General features: G+C 38.8%; 1 protein-coding gene across 5 annotated transcripts in view; it reads left to right on the top strand.

Annotated features, from left to right (window-relative positions):
• Window positions 1–24,865, top strand: part of Hecw1 (HECT, C2 and WW domain containing E3 ubiquitin protein ligase 1) — a 361,630-nt gene that overhangs the window by 227,764 nt on the left and 109,001 nt on the right. For 3 of the 5 annotated variants that reach the window (XM_031359674.1, XM_031359675.1, XM_031359676.1), the window contains 6 exons: window positions 3,672–3,814; window positions 7,415–7,515; window positions 8,998–10,344; window positions 14,541–14,642; window positions 18,744–18,894; window positions 20,618–20,757. In XM_031359674.1, coding sequence (XP_031215534.1) covers window positions 3,672–3,814; window positions 7,415–7,515; window positions 8,998–10,344; window positions 14,541–14,642; window positions 18,744–18,894; window positions 20,618–20,757 — 1,984 coding nt within the window. The remainder of the gene's footprint in view (window positions 1–3,671; window positions 3,815–7,414; window positions 7,516–8,997; window positions 10,345–14,540; window positions 14,643–18,743; window positions 18,895–20,617; window positions 20,758–24,865) is intronic. The other 2 variants (XM_031359677.1, XM_031359678.1) reach the window with 2 other exon arrangements.

The raw sequence follows: 24,865 nt of genomic DNA, 5'->3' as shown, positions 1-24,865 counted from the left end.
TTCTTATTTTGGGCTTGCACCACAGTAAGAGCCAAGATTTTAAACTCTACTAAATACAAAACAAACAAGCAAAAAGATTTTATGTATTTGTGTTCATTTAAGGAAATACTAGTAGTGATGTATTATTTTGAAATATACAGTTAATATGTTTGGACTTATTTAAAATTTATATTAAGAAAAATATATTTCCACTATTGCTGTAGATGAGCATCTACAGAAGACTGTTAAATTGATTCTTGTTTTATATCAAACAACTTTTATAATACTTATTTTTATTTTTATAATATTGTGTAAATTTTAAGGACTATGACAAAAAAGATATTGTAGGTATTAAAGGGGGGTCTCTGGGGGTAGTTGGGATACAAAAGGGAAAACAGAATGTGATTTAATTCTATTTACTTAAATAAAAGTTAAAAAATTCAGATAAATTGAAATCATGTAACTTTTCTCATCATAATGCAATAAAAGTTTTAAAAAACGAGAGAAAAAAAAGAAAAGACATGATCACACCAAAAAAAAGCTTTACTAGAAATCTGTCTCTCAAATGGTTAGTATCTAAAATATACAGAAAAACAAAAAGAAATAACACCAAACAACCTGACTCAAAAATGGAAATAGAACTAGAGAGAGAGAATGCTCAAAAGATGAAATACAAATAACTAAGAATCATTTTAAAACTATCAACATCATTAGCCATCAAAGAAATGAAGATTAAAACTATCCCACTTTATCTCAATCACAATAGGTAAGATTGAATGACAAAAAATAATGCTAACATTGATGGGAAACAAAAGAAACCCTTACTCACTATTGGTAAAAGTGCAGACTTCTGTGTTTATTATAGAGATCAATTTGGATGTTCTTCGAATGCTACCACATGAGCCAGGTGTAGGCTAATAAATTAAAAACCCATTGCCAGCAATGGGTTACCTTTTTTGGAGTTGTTGGTCAGTGGGATCCTGTAGAAGTCCATGATTTACAGGCTATTGACAATGGTAACCCTTCAGAAGATGAGGGTAAGATGCTACTGCTGAGCATCATATGCTTCAGTCATAAATCATGAAGAAATCAAACTGGTACTGGTCTGAAAGAGTCATCCCTACTGGCTAGCTTTCATAGCTCTGGAAGGCGATATACACACTACCAGACATGAACCATAGTCATCAGCCTCACCCAGCTAAACCCTTTGAGCTAAATAAAGATTAGACTTGCAAAACACACTCACTGGAGCAACAGTGATATGAAAATGATGGGAGCAGCCAACACCTTTCTGATTGGATTTTGGTCCCATTCCAAAAGATGAATACCTGGCACCATTATGAGAACAAGAAGTTGTGGCTAGACAGGCAAGTTACATCCCCTAGTGAAGAACCTGCTGCTGTTATTCTGCTAAGTTGATACATAGTACTACTATATAGAAATATACCAAATCTTTATGGCATGTGTTTACCTGTAGATTAATGCATCATTCACCCTCCTCAGCGAAGTTCTATGGTAGTACATGGTGATTTACACAGAGACCCACATGATGCCAGAGCACAGAGAATGAGACTGTGGAATGCTCAGCCCCCACATAGTCCTTCCACATCACATCCCTCTCCTCAGGGCTCAGAGTTTTGTGGAAGAGGAGGCAGAAAGAGGAGAAGAGCAAGAGGCAATGGATGACCACAAGGAACCAGCATAGCTGAGTCATATATGCAGGGCAGCTGTATGTATGAACTCTTAGTATACACAAGAACTGTGCAAGATCAAGCCAGACCCAATTCTAGACAGGACAGGGAGTGATGGATGTGGTTCAACCAGAGTCATGGAGGTATTTTCAGGTAATAGCTCATGGAGAGATGCTCAGGTTTCCTTAAGAGGAAACTTTAAAGTCCATGGTAATTTGGTCACATGTCCAAGAGAACATTGGATGCACACATTGGACTTGATAGGTTGTAAAAATGAAGACAGAAAGTTAGGAGATAAGGTAAGATTGACAGATAATATGGGAAGTGGGTATATGTTATCAACATATATTCTATGAAATTTGCAAAGAAATAACTTTTAAACTAATTTTAATAAGGTAGAACTTATTATTAAAAACAAGCAAATAAATAAAAATTATTTCTCTGGTTTTTGCGCATTTATGAGGTGTTATAAATAGATGAATGTTCTACCTTCTCAGACTAGAGTCATCTTTTCTCATACCCATAAACACCTTAGAAAGTACATTCTAAAATAATGTAGAACATTTGCCTTAGTTAGGTTTCTATTGCTATGATGAAACACCATAATCAAAAGCAGCTTGGAGATGAAAGGGTGTCTTCAAGTTCATAACTCTTAGGTTATCAGTTCATCAGCTAATGAAGTTAGAACAGAGGCTCAAGGCTGGAGCCTAGAAGCAGGAACTGAAATAGACACCATGAGGTGGTGCTGCTTCCTGGCTTCTTCCTGGGGCCACCATCCCAGGAGCAGCACAACTGGCAATGAGCTGGGACCTCCAACATCAATCACTATTTAAGAAAATACCCCACAGGCCTCATATAGCCCAGTTTTATGGCAGTGGTTTCTCAGTCAGTATTTAGAATGCATTTTAGACAGTACACTGGTTTAACAAAACAACAACAGGAGGAGGAGGAAGAGGAGGAGATAGTGGTAATGTCACACCTCACCAGTAGTTAGCTAGGTTTTCAGTACCAGACATGAACTGCTTCCTAATGAGAGGGCTTTAAATTCAGTTAGGTGGCTGTTGGTTGCTATCAGGCTGTATGTGCCACTATCACACTTTTATGTCTCTTTCAAGCATCTTTAGTGTTAATTATCCCTCCTCTCTCTCCTTAAATCTCCTTCTGTATTGCCCCCTCACCAAAGGCAAGTATCTCTCACCAGTCTTTCCCATTTCTAATATATGAGAACTTGATAAGTGATTTTTTTCTTTAATTTGTGCTGATTTTATTTGAATCTCAAAGATTAACTCTACTTTTTTATCTAATAAAAATTTGATCTTATACAATTCTATACACATACAGTGCAGATTGAACCCTCTCAATTCTTACCATCTCCAACTGTCTTCTACCCATGCCCAACCCCTCTCTTTCTCACAAACCTGTTAGTGAGAATTAGTTTTTGATATATTGATTTATTTGATATAAAATCAAAACCTATTGATTTTATTTTTTTAACCACAGATTTTAACAAGGGTCATTGTGACCACAGGAGCTGTCTATTGCAGCCTGGTATAACCAGAAGAGAATCTACAACAGAAGGCAATGAACCTTCCTTTCTCAGAATCCACCAATAGCTGAAGTTCAACAGGAAAGGGCATAGTCCTGCAAGTCCCTCCTACTTCTGTGACTGATTGTTGATAGAACTAGTCTTGTTGACCTGGTGAAGGTAACCAGTATTGTAAGATAATGATTTTCATGGTTATATCAAGTTTAGAGAATAGTATTTCACAGCCTTTTATCCTGCCTTTCAACTCTTACATACTTCCCACTTCATTTTCTGAAACATTCTGAGCTTGAGAGTTATGTTTGTTTGTTTTTTTAACATCTAAGGGAGCATGCTATTGTCATCCCTTATTTATTAAAGAGGGTCTCACAGCATTACTACAGCCAAGGCTCATGGACAGGAACTGCCAAACCCTATGACCTCTCAGTTAGTTAATATGATATGGTTTCTCATTGCAGCATTTCAGTTTCGTCTCTCTGCCAACTGATGTGCTGGAAATTGAAGTGAAGGACAAGTTTGCCAAGAGTCGTCCCATCATCAAACGTTTCTTGGGAAAGCTGTCAATGCCTGTTCAGAGGCTGCTGGAGAGACATGCCATAGGGTAAACCGTGACTGGGGCGGCTGTGCTTCCACTTACAGGCCATGCCCAGGAAGGCTTGTAAGCTGCCATTACAAAGTCTGACGGAAAGACAGAAGGTTTCCTGTGTCAGGGTTTCCCCACCAATATCATTTCCTGGGCCATGGTATTCAGTTAAATCCTTCCCCTTCGTATTCTTGTGTAGTTTGTATAATACATATTAAAGAGTATAGACAAATCATAGACAATACTGAAAAAAGTAGTACACATTTTCCTGTAGAAATATAGATTTAAACTTTGCCATCGCTGTGGAAAGTCTTTCATTCCTTCACCTGTCTTGTATGTAGGATTTAACCTCATTCTGCACTTCCAGGCCAAGATGAAATACTGTTTCTTGGAGAACATTTCTCAAAATATGCTATTTACAAAAAATTTTAGATGAAAATTTGAAAGCATGCATTCTCATGGAATAACTGCAGCAGTCAATTGTATATGAGAATATGCTTTTGTGTTTTAAATATTTTGCATTCATATTCACTCATGGTTTTTATTAAAATGAACTATGATCAGATCATCTCTTTGTATAATGCGTATTTCCTTAGATAACAACACTATATTTGAAAATATTAGCATAGGTCTTTGGCTATAAGTGTATCCTTAATATGATTCATAGAGAGATATCAAAGAATGAAAAATATTAAGCAGAACTGTGGGGTATTTTAATTAAGTTCTCTTGGGATTTGTTTAGTAATTGACGGCATGTTTATGCATGTGTGCATATAAGGAGTCCATTAATTCTCAAACCAAAGGAAGCTGATGGAGCTACAGCCACATATTTCCACTCCCCATTCATGTTTGTGAAAACTGAGTAAACACCTCCCTAGCAAAAGATGCCTAACATTATCACTGGCATATAGTAGAAACTTCAAAGGAAATGGTGTTCTTGTGACCTCTGTCTTTTCATTTGATTTTCATAACACCTCTATAACTTAAGTATTATCTCTTCTCCATATAAGAAAGTGAAACCTCTGAGGGATAAGTCAAGCTTAAATTCACATTTGCCTACCTCCAAGAACAAGTACAACCTGTCCCCAAGAGATGCTCCCTGTAACCAACTGCTGGTTAGTTGTTCACATACTTCATTCCTGTCCTACTCTCACACTGCTAATACTCTGCCAGATGTGGGCTAAGGGGACAAAAAGTGGGATTTTATAGGATGTCTGTTACTCTAACAGTGCACTCACATCTGCCTAACAGATACTCAGTTACTCCCTGCTGGGCTGAACTCTGGCTCATTACAGCCACAGAGAGGACTTGTCTACTTCTCTATGCTAAGTCCTTTTTAGTATCATCCTGCAATCCCTGCCCTTCACTGTGGAAGAATGTCTACGAGGTAGCAAAACAAAAAACAAAAACAAACAAAAACAAACAAAAAACAAAATAAAAACAACCAAAAAAAAAAAAAAAAAAAAAAAAAAAAAAAAAACAAAGAAAAAAAAAAACCAATTGAGGTAGAAGAAGGTTTCCCCAAACCTGAGCAAGGGAGTCTAGTTTTCCTAGTGCTCTTGCAACTTGGAGGAAGAGGAGCAACAATAAGTCTTTGTGGGATTGCTTTCCACCACCTCTGATAAGATAGTATACTCACCCTACTGGGCTTGGAAGTTCTCCAACTTCTAATCCTCCACTTCTTCCTGCTGCTTTGCCTCCTCTTTCAAGGTCTATAGCATCCACTACCTATAGAAACCACTTTTGTAGTGCTGCCCATTATGGAGCTGTGCGATGAAAGTAGGAACAAATTGCTGAGCTATGGCCATGAAGCAGCAGTAATTTGCCTTGAGCAAAATTGGTACACCCCCAGGGTACACTTACACACACACACACACACGCGCGCACGCACACACACACACACACACACACACACACAATTTCCAGTCCTTTCTCCACTTCTCAAACTGTACCACTATTTTTTAATTGCCGTTGGCCTCTAAATTTAACTACAATCTTCACTTTGGAAGTGTCATGGACTACGTGGATCATTATTTGCTGCTCTTTCCTTATTCTGTAATCTAGTTGTAAGGTGTTAAGGGCAGGTCCTGTGAGAACACACAGACTTTACCCTACATGACACAAAGGCCAACTTCAGCACCTTTTACATGCTAGGGACTCAAAAACTATTTGTTTATTGAGTGATTGAAAGCAAAAATAGGAAATCTTAGAAAGTGTGTGCAAAATGTTGTGAACTTAATTTCCATTTTGCCATGTGATCATCTTTAGCTCTCATTACAATTAAGATTTAGATTCAGAAAGTATTTCTTATGATCATAGTGGGCATACTTCAAAACATTGATTAATATCGCTGCTTTCTAAATTGACAGAACTTTGTCATTCATCATATTATATCTCCATATACTGTTTTAATTAATGAACTCTGACAATAAACATTATGTCATGCTTTAATCAAGAAAAAATATTAAATTTGTGGATCACTAGACCATATTAATTGTTTCATAATGTCAGTTTTTTCTAAGAAATCATTTAATATTAATATCAACTGTGTTTTCATGTGAATATCATAACTGAATTAATGGGGCGACTATAGAGTAAATAACCAACTATGGACTGTGCCTTTTTTTGTACCTGGATATCCCAAGGAAGCACTCTCCCTAACTCAGTGAAGGTATCAGGCAGTTACTTTGTGTAAATAATAATAATAATAATAATAATAATAATAATAATAACAACAAAAAAACCTATATTGCAGTGAAAAATATATCATTACAACTCCTGACTAATTTATTCATGCATGTAGATTATATTTTCAATAAGTTAAAAGTTACTTTGAATGAGTATGGCACCAGAATCCAGAATAGTCAATATGTGTCACAATATTTAGTGTAACTGGAACTCAAAGATCAGTGAACACAGACCACAAGCTGGTGTTTGCTCCATCCTCCACCAGGGGGCTTCCCATAGCTCAACACAGGCTCTCCAATAGCTATTATGACATCTACTCTTATACATTTCATATATTCCTCCAACATATTCTGGCACATCTATTGCCAGGGAATATTTGGAAATGAGAATGTCCACATGAAGATCAAGCAAAGGCATTTATAATTTTTGTCCCCTCAATTTCTGTACAACACAGATTATCAAACTTAGTCTGTAAAAAGAATGATATTTTAGGATTTTATAGGTCACAGGTCTCTGTCTAAACTGTTCAACTCTTCCACTGTGGCAGAAAATAGCCATAGGCAATGTGTAAGCTAATAAGCATGGCTGTGTTCCAATAAAACAGTGTTGATGGAGACTTAAATTTGAATTTCACATACTTTACTCTTTTTAAGTGTTTTTTCCAGAACTCATGGCCATGCCAACATGTAAAAAGTGATAATTAAATATGACCTGTAGTTTTTCTGATCCTTGAGTTAGAATATTTGATAAGAATTTCTTTATTGATCCCACATTTGTACCTTAAGATGGGACCCCAGAGGGACCTTCACTCCCTGTTATAATGGCTTCTCTGTGATTGCCTGTCACACCAACTGGTGTAGAAAACACACTGTGTGGTCATTAGCGGGAGAGGTTATTACAGAATCTGTGATGGTACTTATTTCCTTCTAGGGATAGGGTGGTCAGCTACACACTTGGCCGCCGACTTCCAACTGACCACGTGAGTGGACAGCTGCAATTCCGATTTGAGATCACATCCTCCATCCACGCAGGTACTTTCAACATGATCTTCATGTCTTGTTCGAAGTTAGTGTCTGAAACACAAATAACCATAGTTCTCTCCAAGCATGTCATGGGCTGTGTAGTTCTCTGTCATCTCTGTCTGAGTCCAGGAGCCAGTGATCTATATTAGAAGGCAGGATTGCCTCCTTGATTAAAAGATTCCTCTTCACTAGGGTCCAAAGATAGATGCTTACACAGTAGAATAGAGGTCAACAATGTGATACAAAAACTGTGTCTTATTATTTTATTGCCAGAACCTCACATAGGAGATGCTCAAAAGCTGTTTAATCATTCTATACATGAGCAAATGAATGAATGATAAAACACATGAATGTGAATCATCTATTTATACCTAGTACTAGTTATAGGTTGGCTATGAGCTAAAAAATGACATATTGTAGAAAAATTGCAGTTAGACAATTACAGGGAAAATAAAGATTATGAACATAAATTTTCAGAAACATTCTATATTCCATTTTCCAAATCAAACCATATTTCCAAACAGTAATGATGAGAAGTTACCTCGTAATCCTTTTCTATTCTCCGAGGCACCCATACTACATGTAAACTCATGTTGAGAAATGGTAAGTCCTCTTGAGCCAAGCCTATGAGTTACTGAGAACTCAGAGCCTGAAGTATATCACTACCCAGTCACTAAGCTCCAGGATACACTAGATTGTAAGGAAATATTTTTGCTTTCTCCTGTCACATTTAGCCTTTTCCTACATCCTTAGACTGACTCATCTATGTGGGCATAAAGATGGATTATGACTTCATATTCTAGCAGAGATAATTTTCTTCAAATAGGGAATTGCACTAGTGCATTTAAAGTCCAATACCAATCTGGTGTATTTCCAGCCAGGGAAGGTAGAGTTAAATAGTGTTAACTGTTAAATATTAACAGAGTTAAATGTATCTCCTTGAAAGGTAAAGTGGCTGGAAACCTTGGTTTCTGACTATTCAATGATTATCAATGTAGCCCAATCCCCTGCTTCTTTGTTGCAGCTAAATACCTTGGCTTAGCCATTCCACATCTTGCAGAGTACTCCATGGGAAATGGTTTAAGCAAGTACAGTTTACTTGCTTAGAGTGGTTAACAAATTATAAACAGTACTGCTGTCCTCATCTCTGAAAGTCACTGTATGTAACAAACATTGTTGATCTCTGAGGTAGAGTATAGCTAGGTTCGAGATATTAATTTTTTTCTTAGCAGTCCCTTAAAAGAGAACTTTAAGGTAGCAGCCCTTCTGAAAGTTAATAATAATAATAAATATTAATTATTTATTAAAATAAATATAAAGTTACAAACATAAATAGCACTCCTTACAGAATTTTTCAGAAGCGATTGAGAAACACTCATATTCAGTATCCTATATTAGAGATCCTTTACTATGTTTTACATGTGCCTATACAGAACACCAGCTCCCATTGCTCTTCTGAAAAGGATGACATAGTTTTCTTCTTGCCCACAGATGATGAAGAGATCTCTCTGAGTGCTGAGCCTGAGTCAACAGAAGTGCAAGACAGTGTCATGAATAGTGTGGTGGAAAACAGTAATGGAGAGCCTTCTGGTGATGCTGCAGAATTCTGTAAGGACTTAAAGCCAGAGTCACCAAGTGAAGAGAATGGAGTAAACAGCTCAGAAAACCAAAACCAGGAGCATGCTGGGCCAGTTGAGGAAGCTGCAGGTACTACGGAGACCAGAGATGGTAGCAAGTTCTCTGAAGGACCCGAAGAGCCTGGGGAGTTTCAGGACCCAGAACAACATGATACCCAGCCCACTCTGAGTGCAGAAGAAGTGGCAGAGGGACTTCCCCTGGATGAGGATTGGCCACCCTCACTGTTGCCAGAAGAGAGTACAGCTCTAGGCAGCAAGGTAGAAGAGGAAACAGTGCCAGAAAATGGAGCCAGAGAGGAAGAGATGCAGGAGAAGGGGAAAGATGAGGAGGAGGAGGAAGAGAATGTTTCTACCCTGGAGCAAGGAGAGCCTGGAGGACTGGAGCTGAGGGTCCCTGTGAGAAAAAAAAGCAGACCATGTTCCCTACCTGTATCCGAGCTTGAGACAGTGATTGCATCTGCCTGTGGAGACGCTGAGACCCCAAGAACCCATTACATCCGCATCCACACCCTGCTGCACAGCATGCCCTCGGCCCAGAGAGGAAGCACCACAGAGGAGGAAGATGGCTTGGAGGAAGAATCCACCCTCAAAGAGTCCTCTGAAAAGGATGGGCTCAGCGAGGTGGACACAATAGCTGCTGACCCACAGTCCATGGAAGATGGCGAGAACGATGGGGCCACTCTATGCATGGCACCCTCTGACTGCTCTGGGGGACATTTCTCCAGTTTATCCAAAGGCATTGGTGCTGGCCAAGATGGTGAGGCTCACCCCAGCACTGGGAGTGAGAGTGACTCCAGCCCCCAGCAGGGAGCAGACCACAGTTGCGAGGGCTGTGATGCCTCATGCTGCAGCCCCTCATGCTATAGCACATCTTGCTACAGCAGCTCTTGTTACAGCAGCTCCTGTTACAGCAGCTCATGCTACAATGGCAACAATCGGTTTGCCAGCCACACACGCTTCTCCTCTGTGGACAGCGCCAAGATCTCTGAGAGCACAGTCTTTTCTTCACAAGAGGATGAGGAGGAGGAAAACAGTGCATTCGAGTCGGTACCTGACTCAGTGCAAAGCCCAGAGCTAGATCCCGAGTCCACAAATGGGACTGGGCCTTGGCAGGATGAACTGGCTGCCCCTGGTGGGAATACAGCAAGAACTACTGAAGGTCTGGAGTCCCCCATGGCAGGTCCTAGCAATAGGAGAGAAGGTTAGACTGCAAACCAGACCGTGATAATAGGAGCACCACAATTATAGGACACAAGTCTCCCCATATGGTTGGTGGAGGGACCAGTCCCAAAAGGGATGCCCTGGACAGTGTATGTAGGCATTCAAGCATTGGCTGAGTGTGTGGATTTCTGGCACATGTCTCAAATTCACACCAAGAAATAATATCCAGTAGGATGTAAGCAGCTACCTACTTATATGTGTGCTTTTGACTAGTGACCAGAAATAGCTGATATAAGTTAGCTTTCTGGTCTTAACAGCAACCCCACAGTTAAACAAGTAGTATCAAATAATATAAACATCAAATGGTCATGAGCACTAGGTAGCAAATATTTTGACTTCCTAAGACACATTAAAGATCAGTGATAGGTATGGACATTAGTTGAAGAACATGGGTTCTTCATCCCCCTGCGCACTCTCAGAGTTCTGGGGGCCACTCTTCCAGTTTTCGCAGAAGCATTGGCATTAGTGACCATGGCAAGGCACTCTCTAAATGGAAAACTACGTATCTTTTTCTTCTTATTATTTTTTTCTACCAGCACGGGTCCTTTTATAACAGTTGGTTCTGTTCATTTGGGCTATTTTTGCTAATGGGAAGGATGAACACCATAATCAACCAAAGTCACTCAAGTTTGAACTTGGGCCCTGGCATCCCTAACAAGCAAGGCTCCACTAACTAATCACACCACAAGTCACAAAAAGCAGGAACAGGAGGTTGTCGAATTACAGGAAAGAACTAAAAGATTCAGTGGTACACATTGAGTTCATGTTTAGAGGATTGACATAAAGCCTGAGTAGTTCAGGCTGAAGTTGGTTCTGCCCACCATCATTGTCCAGGTCTCCCACCTACCAACATCATCCCCCTCATCATCATGCCTGCTGGCTTTCCATGGAGGATTGTCTGACTAGTTGGGAGAACATGAGATTCCTGGGAAAATTCAAATTTCTTCAGTCCGTTGTTTCAATAGTCTATTGGTCAGATTGAGAGACACAAGCATCTCTCTGGAATATCTTCATTTCTGCGAGTCTAGTCACAATATAAATGCATAAATTCTCTTCTCATATTTCAAATAAGATTCTAATCCAAAGGCAGCCATCTTCAGTTTTAAAATCAATTACTCATTCCACATAAATCCTAACTGACACCTATTAAACTAGTATTTCTTGTCAACGTTTTGTTTCTTTTCTTTCTATAAAACTTTTACTTAAATCTCAGTTTAAAACAGTTATCAAAAACAAACTTACAGACAAATGAAAGGAGCAGAGTCATTGTGGTCATGAGTTAAGCCCTGTAGCTAAGTCCACCATGCCACTTCCTCACAAAAGACCTAACTGTGCTACATCTCTGCTTCTTGTGAGCCAAGTGGGTATAATTGTAGCATTAACCTCAAGGAATAAATGGAAGAGTTAAATGAGTTGAAGCAGGGATGCACTCTGCCTTTCTCCTAATGAGATGAGCAAGACAGCTAACTGTTTAAGTTCCATGAAAGAAACCACCCGTTGAATCTAGCCTCACCAAGGAAATTTTCACACAATTAAACGCTAATAACTTTACGTCAAATAGTATCCTGGTAGTTTATATTGACACAAATATATAGCTTTCAATTAAAAGGGAATAAGAATTGGTTTATTCTGGAGCCAATATGACCTAGGAACTTAGGAACACAGTTTTAGGTTACCTTAAATTCTAGGTCCCAAAGCATTGTCATGAAGTTATGAATAAAAATAGTCATAAATAATGATGCTTTTAAAAAAATAGTTGGTGGACACAGTGAGTAGGTGGCTACAACCCAGTGGAGAAACCTCAGCTACAGGCCTTAGATTCCATGTGATAATGTTCCTAGCCCCTTAGTTGGTGAAAAACTAGAGTGTTGTCAAGTTTAATCATTCTAAAATTGTTTTGTTCTTTCATCTGTCTGGACGTTGGGCCAGCTTTATCTACTAGTGGCAGGATGTTAAGTCTAACACAGAGGAGGGGTAAAGAATTGCTGTTTAATAGGTGAATAATAAATACCCCAGCATGAATTGTAATTCGTCTTTGGACCTGCAACATCCCCATCCTTCCCGCATCACTGAAATTCTAACCAGTCAATAGTGTTTGCAGACAACACACTTTACGGAAATTCTCTTTCATGCTTGTCTTTCCTACAATTTGGCAATGTCAGTTATAATCAAAATGAATTTAAAGACTCTCTCTTATTTTTAATTGAGAAATATTATCCCTTCTTGAATATTCTGAACACTTACTTAATTTGATGCAAAGGTGATGATTTGGAACTTGGCCCTAATACAAAACAGTACTGCCCTCATGTTTTATCCACTCAGCTGCCACCGAGCATCTGTCACATCCTCAAAGTTTCTTAGGACTCACAAGTAGGTGGGGTATGCTTCCACCAACCAACAGTATTAAATTTCTTTAGACTTGGAGGACTAATTAACATGTTGGTTGAGTTAGATTACGTAAGGTTTAACTAAATGAGGTAAGGTTGTTTTTTATTTTAAGAAACAAACTAGAAAGTACAGCAGCTGATGATCTAATAGCTATGCCATTGTTTCCTTTTTGAATTTTTTAACCCTAAACACTTATGAAAATAAATGGGAGTGCTATAGCCACTTACCCACAAAACCTGTATTTGAAACAGCCACTTGTCGACAATGAGTTTATGCTTACATGAGGAGTAGCTTCCTTTATTTCTACTGGGACCTTCAAAGAACAAAGTGTTTTAGTAATGGTGGGACTGTCCAGGAAAAAATGTATTTTTAATATTCTCTTCTGAGCACATCTTTATTTTTAGTTGCTAGTCATCTCTTGGAATTAAACTACTAAGCTAAGCCCACCTAATATTTTCTACTAATTTTATTTTCTTCTGTGTCTCTAGAACTATAGTGGGAAAAAATCATTTCCAGGCATGGATGTTCTGGGAAATGTTCACTATTTGAGATCCTTCTAAGATCCTGACCATTACTTTTTACTTTCTCTCCATTTTGACCCAAAGGTTAATAGAATACATGGCAATAGTCCTGGAAGGAAAAGGAAATGATGTCTTTTGTCCTCTGGTTAGTAGGCTATGACCATGGTCTGAGGCAGGAGGAAAGCAGCACAGAGTTCGATGGGGGCTGTCTGTGTTCTGAGCCCTTCAGGGTCTCCGGAGGTTGAGAGAATTATTTCCTAGAGTTTATGTGATCAATCTACACACCTCAGTAGATTATGAAATAGAATGCTGTTCCAGAATTTTGTTTAGTTAACAGTAAGTCTGTACTAACAGCAGTAGAAGCAATGTACAAAATAATGAGCCATGAAATCTATAGATACATTTAATTCTATAATTTCTCTGTATCTGTCTGGTTTGCTTTTGTCTATCCCACTTCTCTGTTTCAAAGTTTCTTGTATCTTTTATCTACAGCCTTTCTCTATTATCCATTCCTCTTTCCAGAGTACTGTTTGGCTTTTCTGACTCCTCCTCCATATAATCTGGACTAACCATGATTTCCCATGACATGTTTGGCTCCCCATCGTATTGTCTAATGTCCCTTTTTAGGAATTTACATTCTTGGACCACCAGTTCCTTGATCCATCTTGGAAACACACTATCTGAGAGTTTCAGTCCCCTCTAACTCTGAAAAAAGTCTTTTGATAGTCTTCTGTTGTTTTAATTATGAAACCCTCATAGCCATATGATCAGGTGTATTTTCCATAATCCAACAGAGCATTTGTGAGACCTTATAAATACTTCACCCCCTTCGAACAAGCCTGTCTCCTTCACAGGAATAAAATAAGGCTTGTTAAGTTTCTCCCTAGTGTTCCTTCCCGATGTCACCTTCTAGCCAAGACAATTCAAGTAGCTATAGAATCAGACTCTGATCACACGTATTGATTAGTATATATGGCATAGACCAAGAATCAAAACATATTTGGATTTTTCCTTTTCCTCCTCTTTTTCCTATCTATTTCCTCTTTTTCTTATTTCTCCTCCTCTTCTTTTCTCCTGCTTTTCTTCTTCCTTCTCTTCCTTTTCCTTAATAATTTGTGTCATAAATGACATGGTTATAGTAAACTGACACAAAAACTAGATTTCCCATTATTTGTTGTTCCTTATGGTGATCTTTGCTTTACAGTCATGTTTTTTTATAACATTGCCATAGCAATGCATATGAATGTCTTGACTATCTTGTCCATAGGTGAATGTCCTATACTCCATAATTCCCAGCCAATAAGCCAGCTTCCTTCCTTGAGGCCTGAACATCATCACTACCCAACAATCGATGAGCCTCTTCCACCAAGTAAGCTTTAGTTTCAAATCTATGGCTTAATTCTTCCCATCCAGTCTGAACAGGTCAGTGTGAATTCATATGCAAACATCCAAAATTCTTTCCAAGTTCCATAAATTGGCAGTGTTCCTAAATACCAATAAATACCTACTATAAAACTGCTTTTTTTTTTTAACAAGCTGTCTCACTATATGGTATTGAAGTGATAAACAAATGTTAATATACCTAAGTTTCTGAGAGAGAGGCAAAAAATAGATAGCATTTCTTTACAAGAACTATAACTTGCATTAAAGGATTAGAAATTCCAAATGCCTGCTATAGTTCATTGGCGTTTCCAGGAAAACTATCATTTTTAGGTTAGAATTCAGTATCACTTTACCCTAATAACTGTCCTATGTAATTTAAAATTCTTTAGTCACTTGAACTTAGGAAATTCATTTAATCTCTAAAATATTGTTTCATTATTTGTGAGATTAAAAGCTTTAATATCCTCTTCTGCTAAATACTAAGTCTGGACTAATACAGTCCTGCCTGTGTCATTCAGACTTAACCTGTATCACTCTAACTAAAATATTTAGGAAATGGAAATGAAGATAAGTGTTGCAAATTCATTTAACACAATGAGTACTTATGAATTCTGGAACTTCTCTGCTTGACTTCAAGATTTTTTCCCACAAAGATAATCTTTAATTTTGGGTAGATTACTATAAATGTGAATGTGTTCCCAAAATTCACACTTTTCCAAGAATTTTCATTAGACAGTTATAAACAGAGGCATTAAAAATAATTTAATATAAAACCACTTCAAAATAGCTACAAGCAAAACCACTCTAAACAATTTAAAAAGACTCAAAATAGGTTTTAATTTTCTATCTATAGAGCAAAGAAAATATTAGAAATTTGCTAATTAATTCTGACAACAGGATTTTGTTAGGAGATCTCAAATAGGACATGAGTGACTTCATTGCTGATAGTCATTCATCGTCAAGTTTTTGCTGAATACTTTGTAGCTGGTGCTGTTTTAGCTAACCAAAATGAACAATGACTGTTACTGTTAAGAATCATAATGTAAATATTTGAAAGATAGAAGTTTGTTGAGACTCACAGGTTGAAAACTGCCAGAGAGGCTTGCTTTTTATTCTGAATGAAGACACACCACGGCATTTTGAGCAGGGAAGTGGCATTTCTGACATGTGTTTTGAGGATTTTCCCCTTGTTGTTGTACAGGGGGTAAAATGCAGAGGAAAAATAGAAGTCTATGAAATACAGCATAAGGTTATTGCAGTGGCCAAGATGAAAATCATTGGTGATTTGGATCAGGGTGGCATCAGGGAACTTGTTAAGGAATGGTCATATCTGAACATACGTTTTGAAGACAAGTTTGATAACATATTGAGTATGGACATGGGAAGAAAATAAGAATTAATAATGACTCAGTTTCAGCCTGGACTGATTAAAAAATAAACTTTTTGTAGAGGGGGTTTGGGTAGGAATAACCTGAAGCTTGACCATATCATATCATAGTAGAGATAGTATCAGCTAGGGATGGGATGAAGACAATTAGATAAATGTTTGTAAAGTTCAAAAAAATCTACATATAGTATATTGCATTGATTAAAATATTTAAATACACAATCCAACAATAAAGACAATACATGTTTCAGTTCTTGTTAAAACATAATTTGATATTCAATAATTCATTTTATCCAAAACAACTCAACTTGACCAGTACACTACTGTAAGCTGCCACAGTGTAGAATAGATGCTGTTTTCAAGGGTCAAAGTAAACTCCTGGCATCAGAGGGGTTAATCCTTCTTATAATGCTGAGCCCTAAAGATCCATTCAGATGATTTTTCTTTGTTTATAGGATATATGAAAATAAATTCTTTACAAAGCAACCCAGACTATTTACTCAAATTCAGCTAGTTATTTAATGAATATAAGAATATAAAATTTATACGAATATAAAATTAACCCTGCATTTCCGATACTTAATCTATTAGTGAAAGAACGTAGGGTCTGGATGAACATGCTTTCCAGGAGTGATGTAGAGATTTGAAACTTGCTAAGAAAGTGTTACCAATGTTCCATTCTCCAGTCCCCCCCAAGGCCTTGGATGATTTGCAAGGCCAATAGAGAAGTCAATGGCCAAATTCTTGCTCTCCCTTAGAGATCTGTGTCCTTAGAACTTCCCCTAGCTCCTAGTTTATAGCAAGTGTAAGTGGACTTTTCACACTTGAATTGAATAACACAGTGTTATTTAAAAGTTAATTCTTACTCTTTGTTGGATGACAGTTCAATAAAAAAGTGTTTAATAATTTCTTTAATTGTTTAATAATTTTAATGAGGGTAAACATCAACAGAAATTTCAAACATTTAGAATATGATTAATTATGATGCTATGAAATTACAAGTATATACAGTAAGATCATCACTAAATTGGTTATTTTCTAATAGTTGATATCTGAATTATCTAATAACCTGCTTTAGGGAAATCTTAGAATATACTTCTGTAATTCAACTGCATTTTTCCTTCCATCTCTCATAAACATTAAATTTTAGATTTCTGGTATTTGGACTTTCATTGGTCATTGACAGCTTTCTAGATTAGACATATGGCATTATGTTTTCAAACAGATATGTCATATATATACTAAACCATAAGGATGCCAAATTTATCTTCCATTTAAAACTTGAGAGTCACTATATCATTACCTAACACATGAGTTTTCAAGATAACATCTGAACCAGTCCCAAAACTGTCTTCTCTCACTTAAACCAAATGGTTTTCCTCCTTTTGAAATTATGTTCAGTATATCTTTAGCATTTTCAGCACGAGACCATATGGGTGTTATTTCTACCACATTTTTATATGTGGACCACAGAAATTTTGCACATTACTGTGTATCATTGCTCTTATATACTTAGTTCAGGTACACATAAATCACATCTAACTCTCAGTGTCAAGGGGTTTACTCATGAATTTCAACTCACTTCAACTCACATGCACATCCCCTAACCATCTATACCTCTGCCTTGAGTCCCTCTACTCTATGTGATGGTTACTTAGCAGCAATGTTATATATCTATCATACATATATATGTGCATATATATGTAAAAACAACTAATGATAAAAGAGGCTATAAATTTGAAAAAGACCAAGATGAGGTATATGGGAGAGTTTGGGAGGAGGAAAGGAATGAGGGAAATATGTAATTATAATCTCAAAAATAAAAAGGATAATTTAAAAGATTTTATCTTTTAATCATTTACACATTACAATTTCATCACTTCCTCCCTTTCACTCTTCCCTCCAGCTTGACGTTTGTTGTATTGTTCAATTATTGTGACTCTATATTTGGTCACATGGATATTTTGATGGCTGTAGTTATCAATTCTTCCATCCACTCTCTAAAAAGGAAATGCTTGAGCTTGCTCAGTTTTGAAAGAGATGGGGCTGTAGAGATGGTTCGATGGTTTAAGAGCACTGTCTGCTCCTCCAAAAGACCTGGGTTCAGTTCCCAGCACCCACATGGCAGCTCACAACTGTCTTCAACTCCAGTTCCAAGGAATCTGACACCCACACACCAATACACATAAAAGAAAATTAAATAAATCATTAGAAAGAAACTTTCCAAAATTCCAGGTACAACATTTCAGAACTAAGTTAAAAGTGATTTAAACACAATATCTATTGTGACTGTCCCTAGCCACCTTTTATTAGCATGAAGGAAGGACTGATTCTCTGACATCACAACACTAATGTTTACTGCAGGGCTTGCCAATCTTCTGCACCTGTTTTTTGAATAATCAGCAATATTTTTAAAGCAGTAAGCAAGCATAAATTCAAGCATACATCCTAGTCAAGAAACCACAATTACCATGGCAAAGTAGAGAGTCTGAATATATTAGCTCTTTTCTGGAATGCTAATTCCCACTCCTGTTCAGCACTCATGGCAAGTGCTAGAAAGCAAGGGCAAGAGGGATGGGAGGGTCTTCATAATGAGTCACTGGTGAGTTCTGTCTGTTTTCGGAAGACCTGGAAGTAGAATATGTACACATGGGTCAGTAGTCCGTTCTTGACTTTTCTTGTCCTATTATCAAACATTAGACTGGGAAGCTCGAATTGACAGCCATGGACGGGTCTTTTATGTGGACCATGTAAATCGCACAACCACCTGGCAGCGACCATCAATGGCCCCTACCCCAGATGGAATGATCAGATCTGGGTCTGTCCACCAGATGGAGCAGCTTAACAGAAGGTTGGTGATTGGTTTGGAATGAGATCCTATAAGCCTGATAAGGATGGAAAAACATTCCTCTTCTGCTTTCCTGTTCACTATAAGGAGACTGAACAAAATTACTTATGTTAAGGAAGCTGTTCCCAGTATTTGGAAGGCTGAGTTTGGAAGTTAGTAACAGAGAGCACATTAAGCTTGAATGACATTTAAAGATAAACTCTTACTGGTACAAGCCAGAAATCAGAAATTCTTTAATTTTGACCCCATCTCGCATAGCATTTACCAAGGATGTGAGGATCCCCATGAGAGCATATTTTGGAAGACTAGCTCATGTCCATCATGAGATGTTTCCAAAGATACAGAACTCAAAATAGTTAATATTCTAAGGATAGTTTCCATAAAAGTTTTAAAGAAAAATTGCCTCATAGATCACAGTAGACTTAGTTTTTGTCTCATCTCCACTGTATACCCATCATTACAGAGCTCACACTCCTTTCTCAGGCACTATACACCCATATTTTTAGCTTCAAAAGTAGCAAGTACAAGAGGATATCAACAGTAAAGTCCTGATGAAATGAAAACTGGAAGGCTTTTAGAGACTTTCTGAGTCTTTGACATCTGTGATCTGGGCTTCCTTGGGCCTTCTGAGTTCCATCACAAAACTGTCACATGTGCTCTTAGTGCTCTAAGGGGAGAGGACTTTGATTCGACGTCATAAGAGGAGAGCAGGAGAGCATGTGGCTCTGAAAAGATTATTTAGCCATTTGGGAAAATCATGATCTCCAATATATTAGGCAATTGTCCAATAGCAGGGTCTGCAGTCTTTGGCAATGCTCTGCCCCAATTAAAGTCAGAGATCCAGGCAGCTTCTCACTGGTGGTTGTAGTCTCTTGCCTGGCCTGCATTCCTTGTGTTCCAGCAGGATCACAATGGGCCATATTTCACTTTCCCATAACCTCCACATAAGCATGTAATGGTTCGATCACTGAGTGGATTCTACACTTTGTTATAAATGGCCCTCTGAAGAAATGTCCCCATCGGCTGCTACTGGCAAACGCGTCTTCTCACAGGGTCTCAAAAGTGAATGATGGATAATAATATAAGCATATAGCCTTTAGGCCAGTGAATCTCAAACCCTGATATACTGAACTGTAGCCAGACAGCTTCTTAGAAGCACAGATTTCAATTTGCTTCAGTTAATGTAATTTAACAGGTTCTTTTGAGCAATTTGGAGACCCTAGTGGGAAAATTTTGCTCCTTAAGGTCAGGGAAAAAGCTAGGGCCCTGTCTCCTTCAGAGGCCTGCTGCAGAAGAATGAACCTGAACCCTGAACAGGACTACATGCACTTCTCACCAGATTTTGAGTTAAGACTTGGAGACTTGGTTATTTGTGTTCCTTCCTCTACCTCTGCTGCAACACCCCTCTCCATCTGCTTCCTGAACATAAGGCTCATATAAGCCATACTTTGCCATAACTGGCAGGGGCTTATGGGATTTCACTACTTCATTTCTGGATCTAACCAACATCTCCCCTCCCCTATCCACCACCCTCTAGTTTACAATCTGCAGGTCCTAAGAAATAGATTTGTAGAGGTAGGTGTCTTATAGTGGTTTCATTAATTGTTCTGGCAGTCTTATTGGAATTGTGGGCACTTCTGATTCCAAGACAATCTTTTCCAACTGCTTTATTCAAAGCATTACCAAACACAAATTGGTTATGGTCTTTCCATTTTCTACTGCTCAGGTATCAAAACATCCAGAGAACCATTGCAACAGAGAGACCTGAAGAAGATGCTGGCAATCCAAGCTGTGAGCAGATACCAGACGGAGGAGGAGGAGGTGGTGGGAGTGACTCAGAAGCAGAATCTTCCCAATCAAACTTAGGTATTGGAGCAGGGGATCCAGAGCACTAGAGGTGGCATTTAATGTCTGTGACAGAAGTGTGCAAGTCCTTACCCTGTCTCATGAGATAGTCACATGACCCACAGAGACGAGAGCAGCAAAATATGGGAGAACAAGATGGAGGAGTTAGAGGCCTGAAGAAAGGAGATAACAAGTCTTCCCATCAGGAATCTTAGAAGACATAGACTTCTGTGTGGTTAAGTAATGTTTATCTGTTGGTATCCTAAGGATTTGTCACTTATTTTTTTATTAGCTATTTTCTTTATTTACATTTCAAATGATATCTCCTCTCCTGGTTTCCCCTCTGAGGAAAAAAAAAAAACCTGTTCCCTCCCCGCTACCCTTGCTCACCAACCCACCTACTCCCTCTTCCTGGTCCTGGCATTCCCCTACACTGGGGCATAGAAACTTCACAGGGCCAAGGGCCTCTCCTGCCTTTGATAACTGACTAGGACATCCTCTGCTATTCATATGCTGCTGGAGCCATGAGTCCCACCATGTGTACTCTTTGGTTGGTGGTTTAGTCCCTAGGAGTTCTGAGGGTACTAGTTAATTCATATTGTTGTTCATACTAAGGAGCTGCAAACCCTTCATCTCCTTGGGTCCTTTCTCTAGCTCCTTCATTGGGGACTCTGTAATCAGTCCAATGGATGGCTGTGAGCCTCTACTTCTGTATTAGTCAGGCACTGGCAGAGCCTCTCAGGAGACAGCTATATCAGGCTCCTGTCAGCCAGCACTTGCTGGCATCTACAATAGTGTCTAGGTTGGGAGATTAAATATGGGAAGGATTCCCAGGTGGGTCAGTCGCTGGATTGTCCTTCCTTCAGTCTCTGCTCCATAGTTAGTCTCTGCAACTCCTTCCATGGGTATTTTGTGCCCTCTTTTAAGAAGGAATGAAATGTCCACACTTTGATCTTCCTTCCTCTTGAGTTTCTTATGGTTTGTGGATTGTACTTTGTGTATTCCGACCTTCTGGGCTAATATCCATTTATCAGAGAGTACATGCCATGAGTGTTCTTTTGTAATTGGGTTACCTCACTCAAGATGATATTCTCCAGAACCATCCATTTCCCTAAGAATTTCATAAATTCATTGTTTTTAATATCTGAGTAGTACTCCATTGTGTAAATGTACCATATTTTCTATAGGATTTGTCACTTATAAATAAAACAAGGCAAATGTTCACAATCCATTTCAAGTGAGTCTTGGGCATTCTGGATAAAATTCCATTTAACCAAAGAGGAACCCAGACACAAAGAGGTTTCTGGTGAGTTTCTTGTTCACAAAGCCCAAGAGCATATTATTTTTACCATGTGTCAAGCCTTATGTTCCTGATATTTTAATTCTTTAAATCTAACCAAATTAAGATACCAGATGATGTTTAAAAAGCATGAGCTTGGCTTCTACTTTTTGTATCCATAACAGCATATTCAAGTACCACAGGGAAATCCCAGTAACCCATTTCTATTTGAATTGGGTTGGTGACACATTCACCAAAAAAGGCCCAGTTTCAGTCTATGCAAGCAGATATTTTAATTCTTATTCTATCAGGCTTCAGCGATTGTGGCAACATAGATATAGGACATCCTTATTTGATTTATTTTATAGATTTACACAATGAATTTTAATCATTTAAAATTTCTGCCAATTCTTTCTGTGTGTCTCTCTGTGTCTCCCTCTATCTGTCTCTGTCCCTGTCTCTCTCTGTCTCTCTGTCTCTGTCTCTCTCTGTCTCTCTGTCTCTCTCTGTCTCTCTCTGTCTCTCTCTCTCTCTCTCTCTCTCTCTCTCTCTCTCTCTCTCTCTCTCTCTCTCTCTCTCTCTCTCTCTCTCTCTCTCTCTCTCTCTCTCTCTCTCTCTCTTTCTCACCAGAAAGAACTCTTCCCTATAGTAGGTCCCCATTCTATTTTCATATAATCTGTATGCATGTGGTCCACTGAGTTTCTTATCTAATGATAGGTGGGAGGATGTTTCCTAGAGCAAGAACAAGTTATCAATGGATACATAAGTAAAGAAAATGATGTGAAACCCCCTTCCCCAGTGAGATCCTCCCCGCCCATGATGACCTGTGAGTGGGCCCAATCTTTAGTAATTCTTGTGTAGACTTAATTTACTGTAGCTACAGTAAATTTAAATATATAATGGCCATGCCATAACTTGAAGATATCTTTCAGCTGGCCATCCCACTACCTACTGGCTCTTTTTCAATTGTGTCCATTCTGCTTTTTCTATCAGATGTGCTAACAATCCTGGTTTTGTTGTTGTTACTAATTTCTTTGTTCAGTCTTCTGAAAGACACATGATACAGCAATTAAGTAATTAGAGGATGAGAAAATATACATAGGATTATTTCTGGATTTAGTATTGAATCACATGTAATTTACTACATAATAAAAGCCTTGGTTTTAGTAGATCAAACTCATGACTGCATTTATCCTTCAGATATGCAAGTGAACAATGTAAGCTGACTAAGCTAGCAGTTTGCTTAGGATGTTGCTGGACTCCTAGTCACATTTAGTCACCTGTATCACCTTTAGTTACCTGTGGATCAGCTGTGTGGTGGCTGCTCTGAGACGGCCTTGGTTTGGAAGCTCTTCCTTCTGGCTTTTTCCCTTAGTGGACACAGGGACAGAAAAGAGACAGAGACACAAGTGCTAGGACCCCTATCTTAGAATTCACATATTGCTTCTACCTTGTGGTACCAGATGAAACAAAGCATAAGTCACGGTCCAATTCAACCAGAGAGGAGCTTGAAAGTCCCACAGCAGAGAAGTGTTTATAGAAGGGGAAAGCTTCTGTAAACTGTCTCAATTACAGGTAACATTTGTAATAAAATAAGAAGGAAAGCCAAAGGGAAGAGACTTGAGAGGACTTGAATGCAGTTGAAATTATACAAGAACATTATTGAAAAATAATGATTCTGACTTTTAAATTTTTTCTTTCTTATTTTCTTTTTTTTACAATCTAGATTTTATTCACTTCCCAGTCCACCCTCCCATACCTCCTCCTCTCCCCCCTGTCTCCACAAGGATGTCCCCACCCCACCCCCACTCCACCAGAACTCTGAGCTCCCTGGCACCTCCAGTTTCTTGAGGGTTAGGTGCTTCTTCTCTGACTAAACACAGACCCACCAATCCCCTGCTGTATATGTGTTGGAAGCCTCATATAAGCTGGTGTATGCTGCCTGAGAGAACTCAGGGGTCCAGGTTAATTGAAACTGCTAGCCTCCCTACTCCTCAGCTTCTTCTAGTTTTCCTAATTCAGCCACAGGAGTCAGTAACTTCTGTTCATTGGTTGGTTGCAGATATCTGCATCTGACTCTTTAAGCTGCTTGTTGGGTCTTTTGGAAGACAGTCATGATGGGTCCCTTTTTGTGAGCACTCCATAGCCTCAGTGTCAGGTCTTGGGGCCTCCTCTTGAGCTGGAACCCAATTTTGGCCTGTCACTGGACCTTCTTTTCCTCGGGTTCCTCTCCATTTCCGTCCTGCAGTTCTTTCAGACAGGCACAATTGTGGGTCAGACTTTTGACTGTGGGATAGCAACCTCATTCCTCACTTGATGCCCTGTCTTTCTTCTGGAGGTGGGCTTTACAAGTTCCCTGTAGGGCATTCCATCTAGGGTCCATTACATTTGAGTCCTGAGAGTCTCTCACCTCCCAGGTCTTTTGCACATTCTGGAGGATCCCCCTGACCTCCTACCTCCTGAGGTTGCCTGTTTCCATTCTTTCTGCTGGCTCTCAAGGCTTCAGTCCTTTTCCCCCACCCAATACCACATCATATTCCCCTCTAACCCCGCCTGTCCCCTTTCCCTCCCAAGTCCCTCCCTCCCTCTCCCCTTGTTGTTGCTGTCTTCTCCCTCGCAAGTGGGACTGAGGCTTCCTCACTTGGCCACTTCAGCTTGCTGAACTTTTTGATTTCTGTGGACAGTATCTTGGGTATTCTGTAATTTTTGTTTTTAGCTAATATCCATTTCTTAGTGAGTACATAGCATGCATGTCCTTTTGGGTCTGAGTTACCCCATTCAGAATGTCATTTCTAGTTCCATCCATTTTCCTGCAAAACTCAGGATGTCCTTATTCTTTTTTTTTTTTTT

Source organism: Mastomys coucha, unplaced genomic scaffold, assembly GCF_008632895.1.
Source record: "Mastomys coucha isolate ucsf_1 unplaced genomic scaffold, UCSF_Mcou_1 pScaffold7, whole genome shotgun sequence".
In the NCBI taxonomy this organism is placed as follows: domain Eukaryota; kingdom Metazoa; phylum Chordata; class Mammalia; order Rodentia; family Muridae; genus Mastomys; species Mastomys coucha.
Note: the sequence above shows the minus strand (reverse complement) of the source record. Positions and strands in the feature narration are given on the sequence as shown.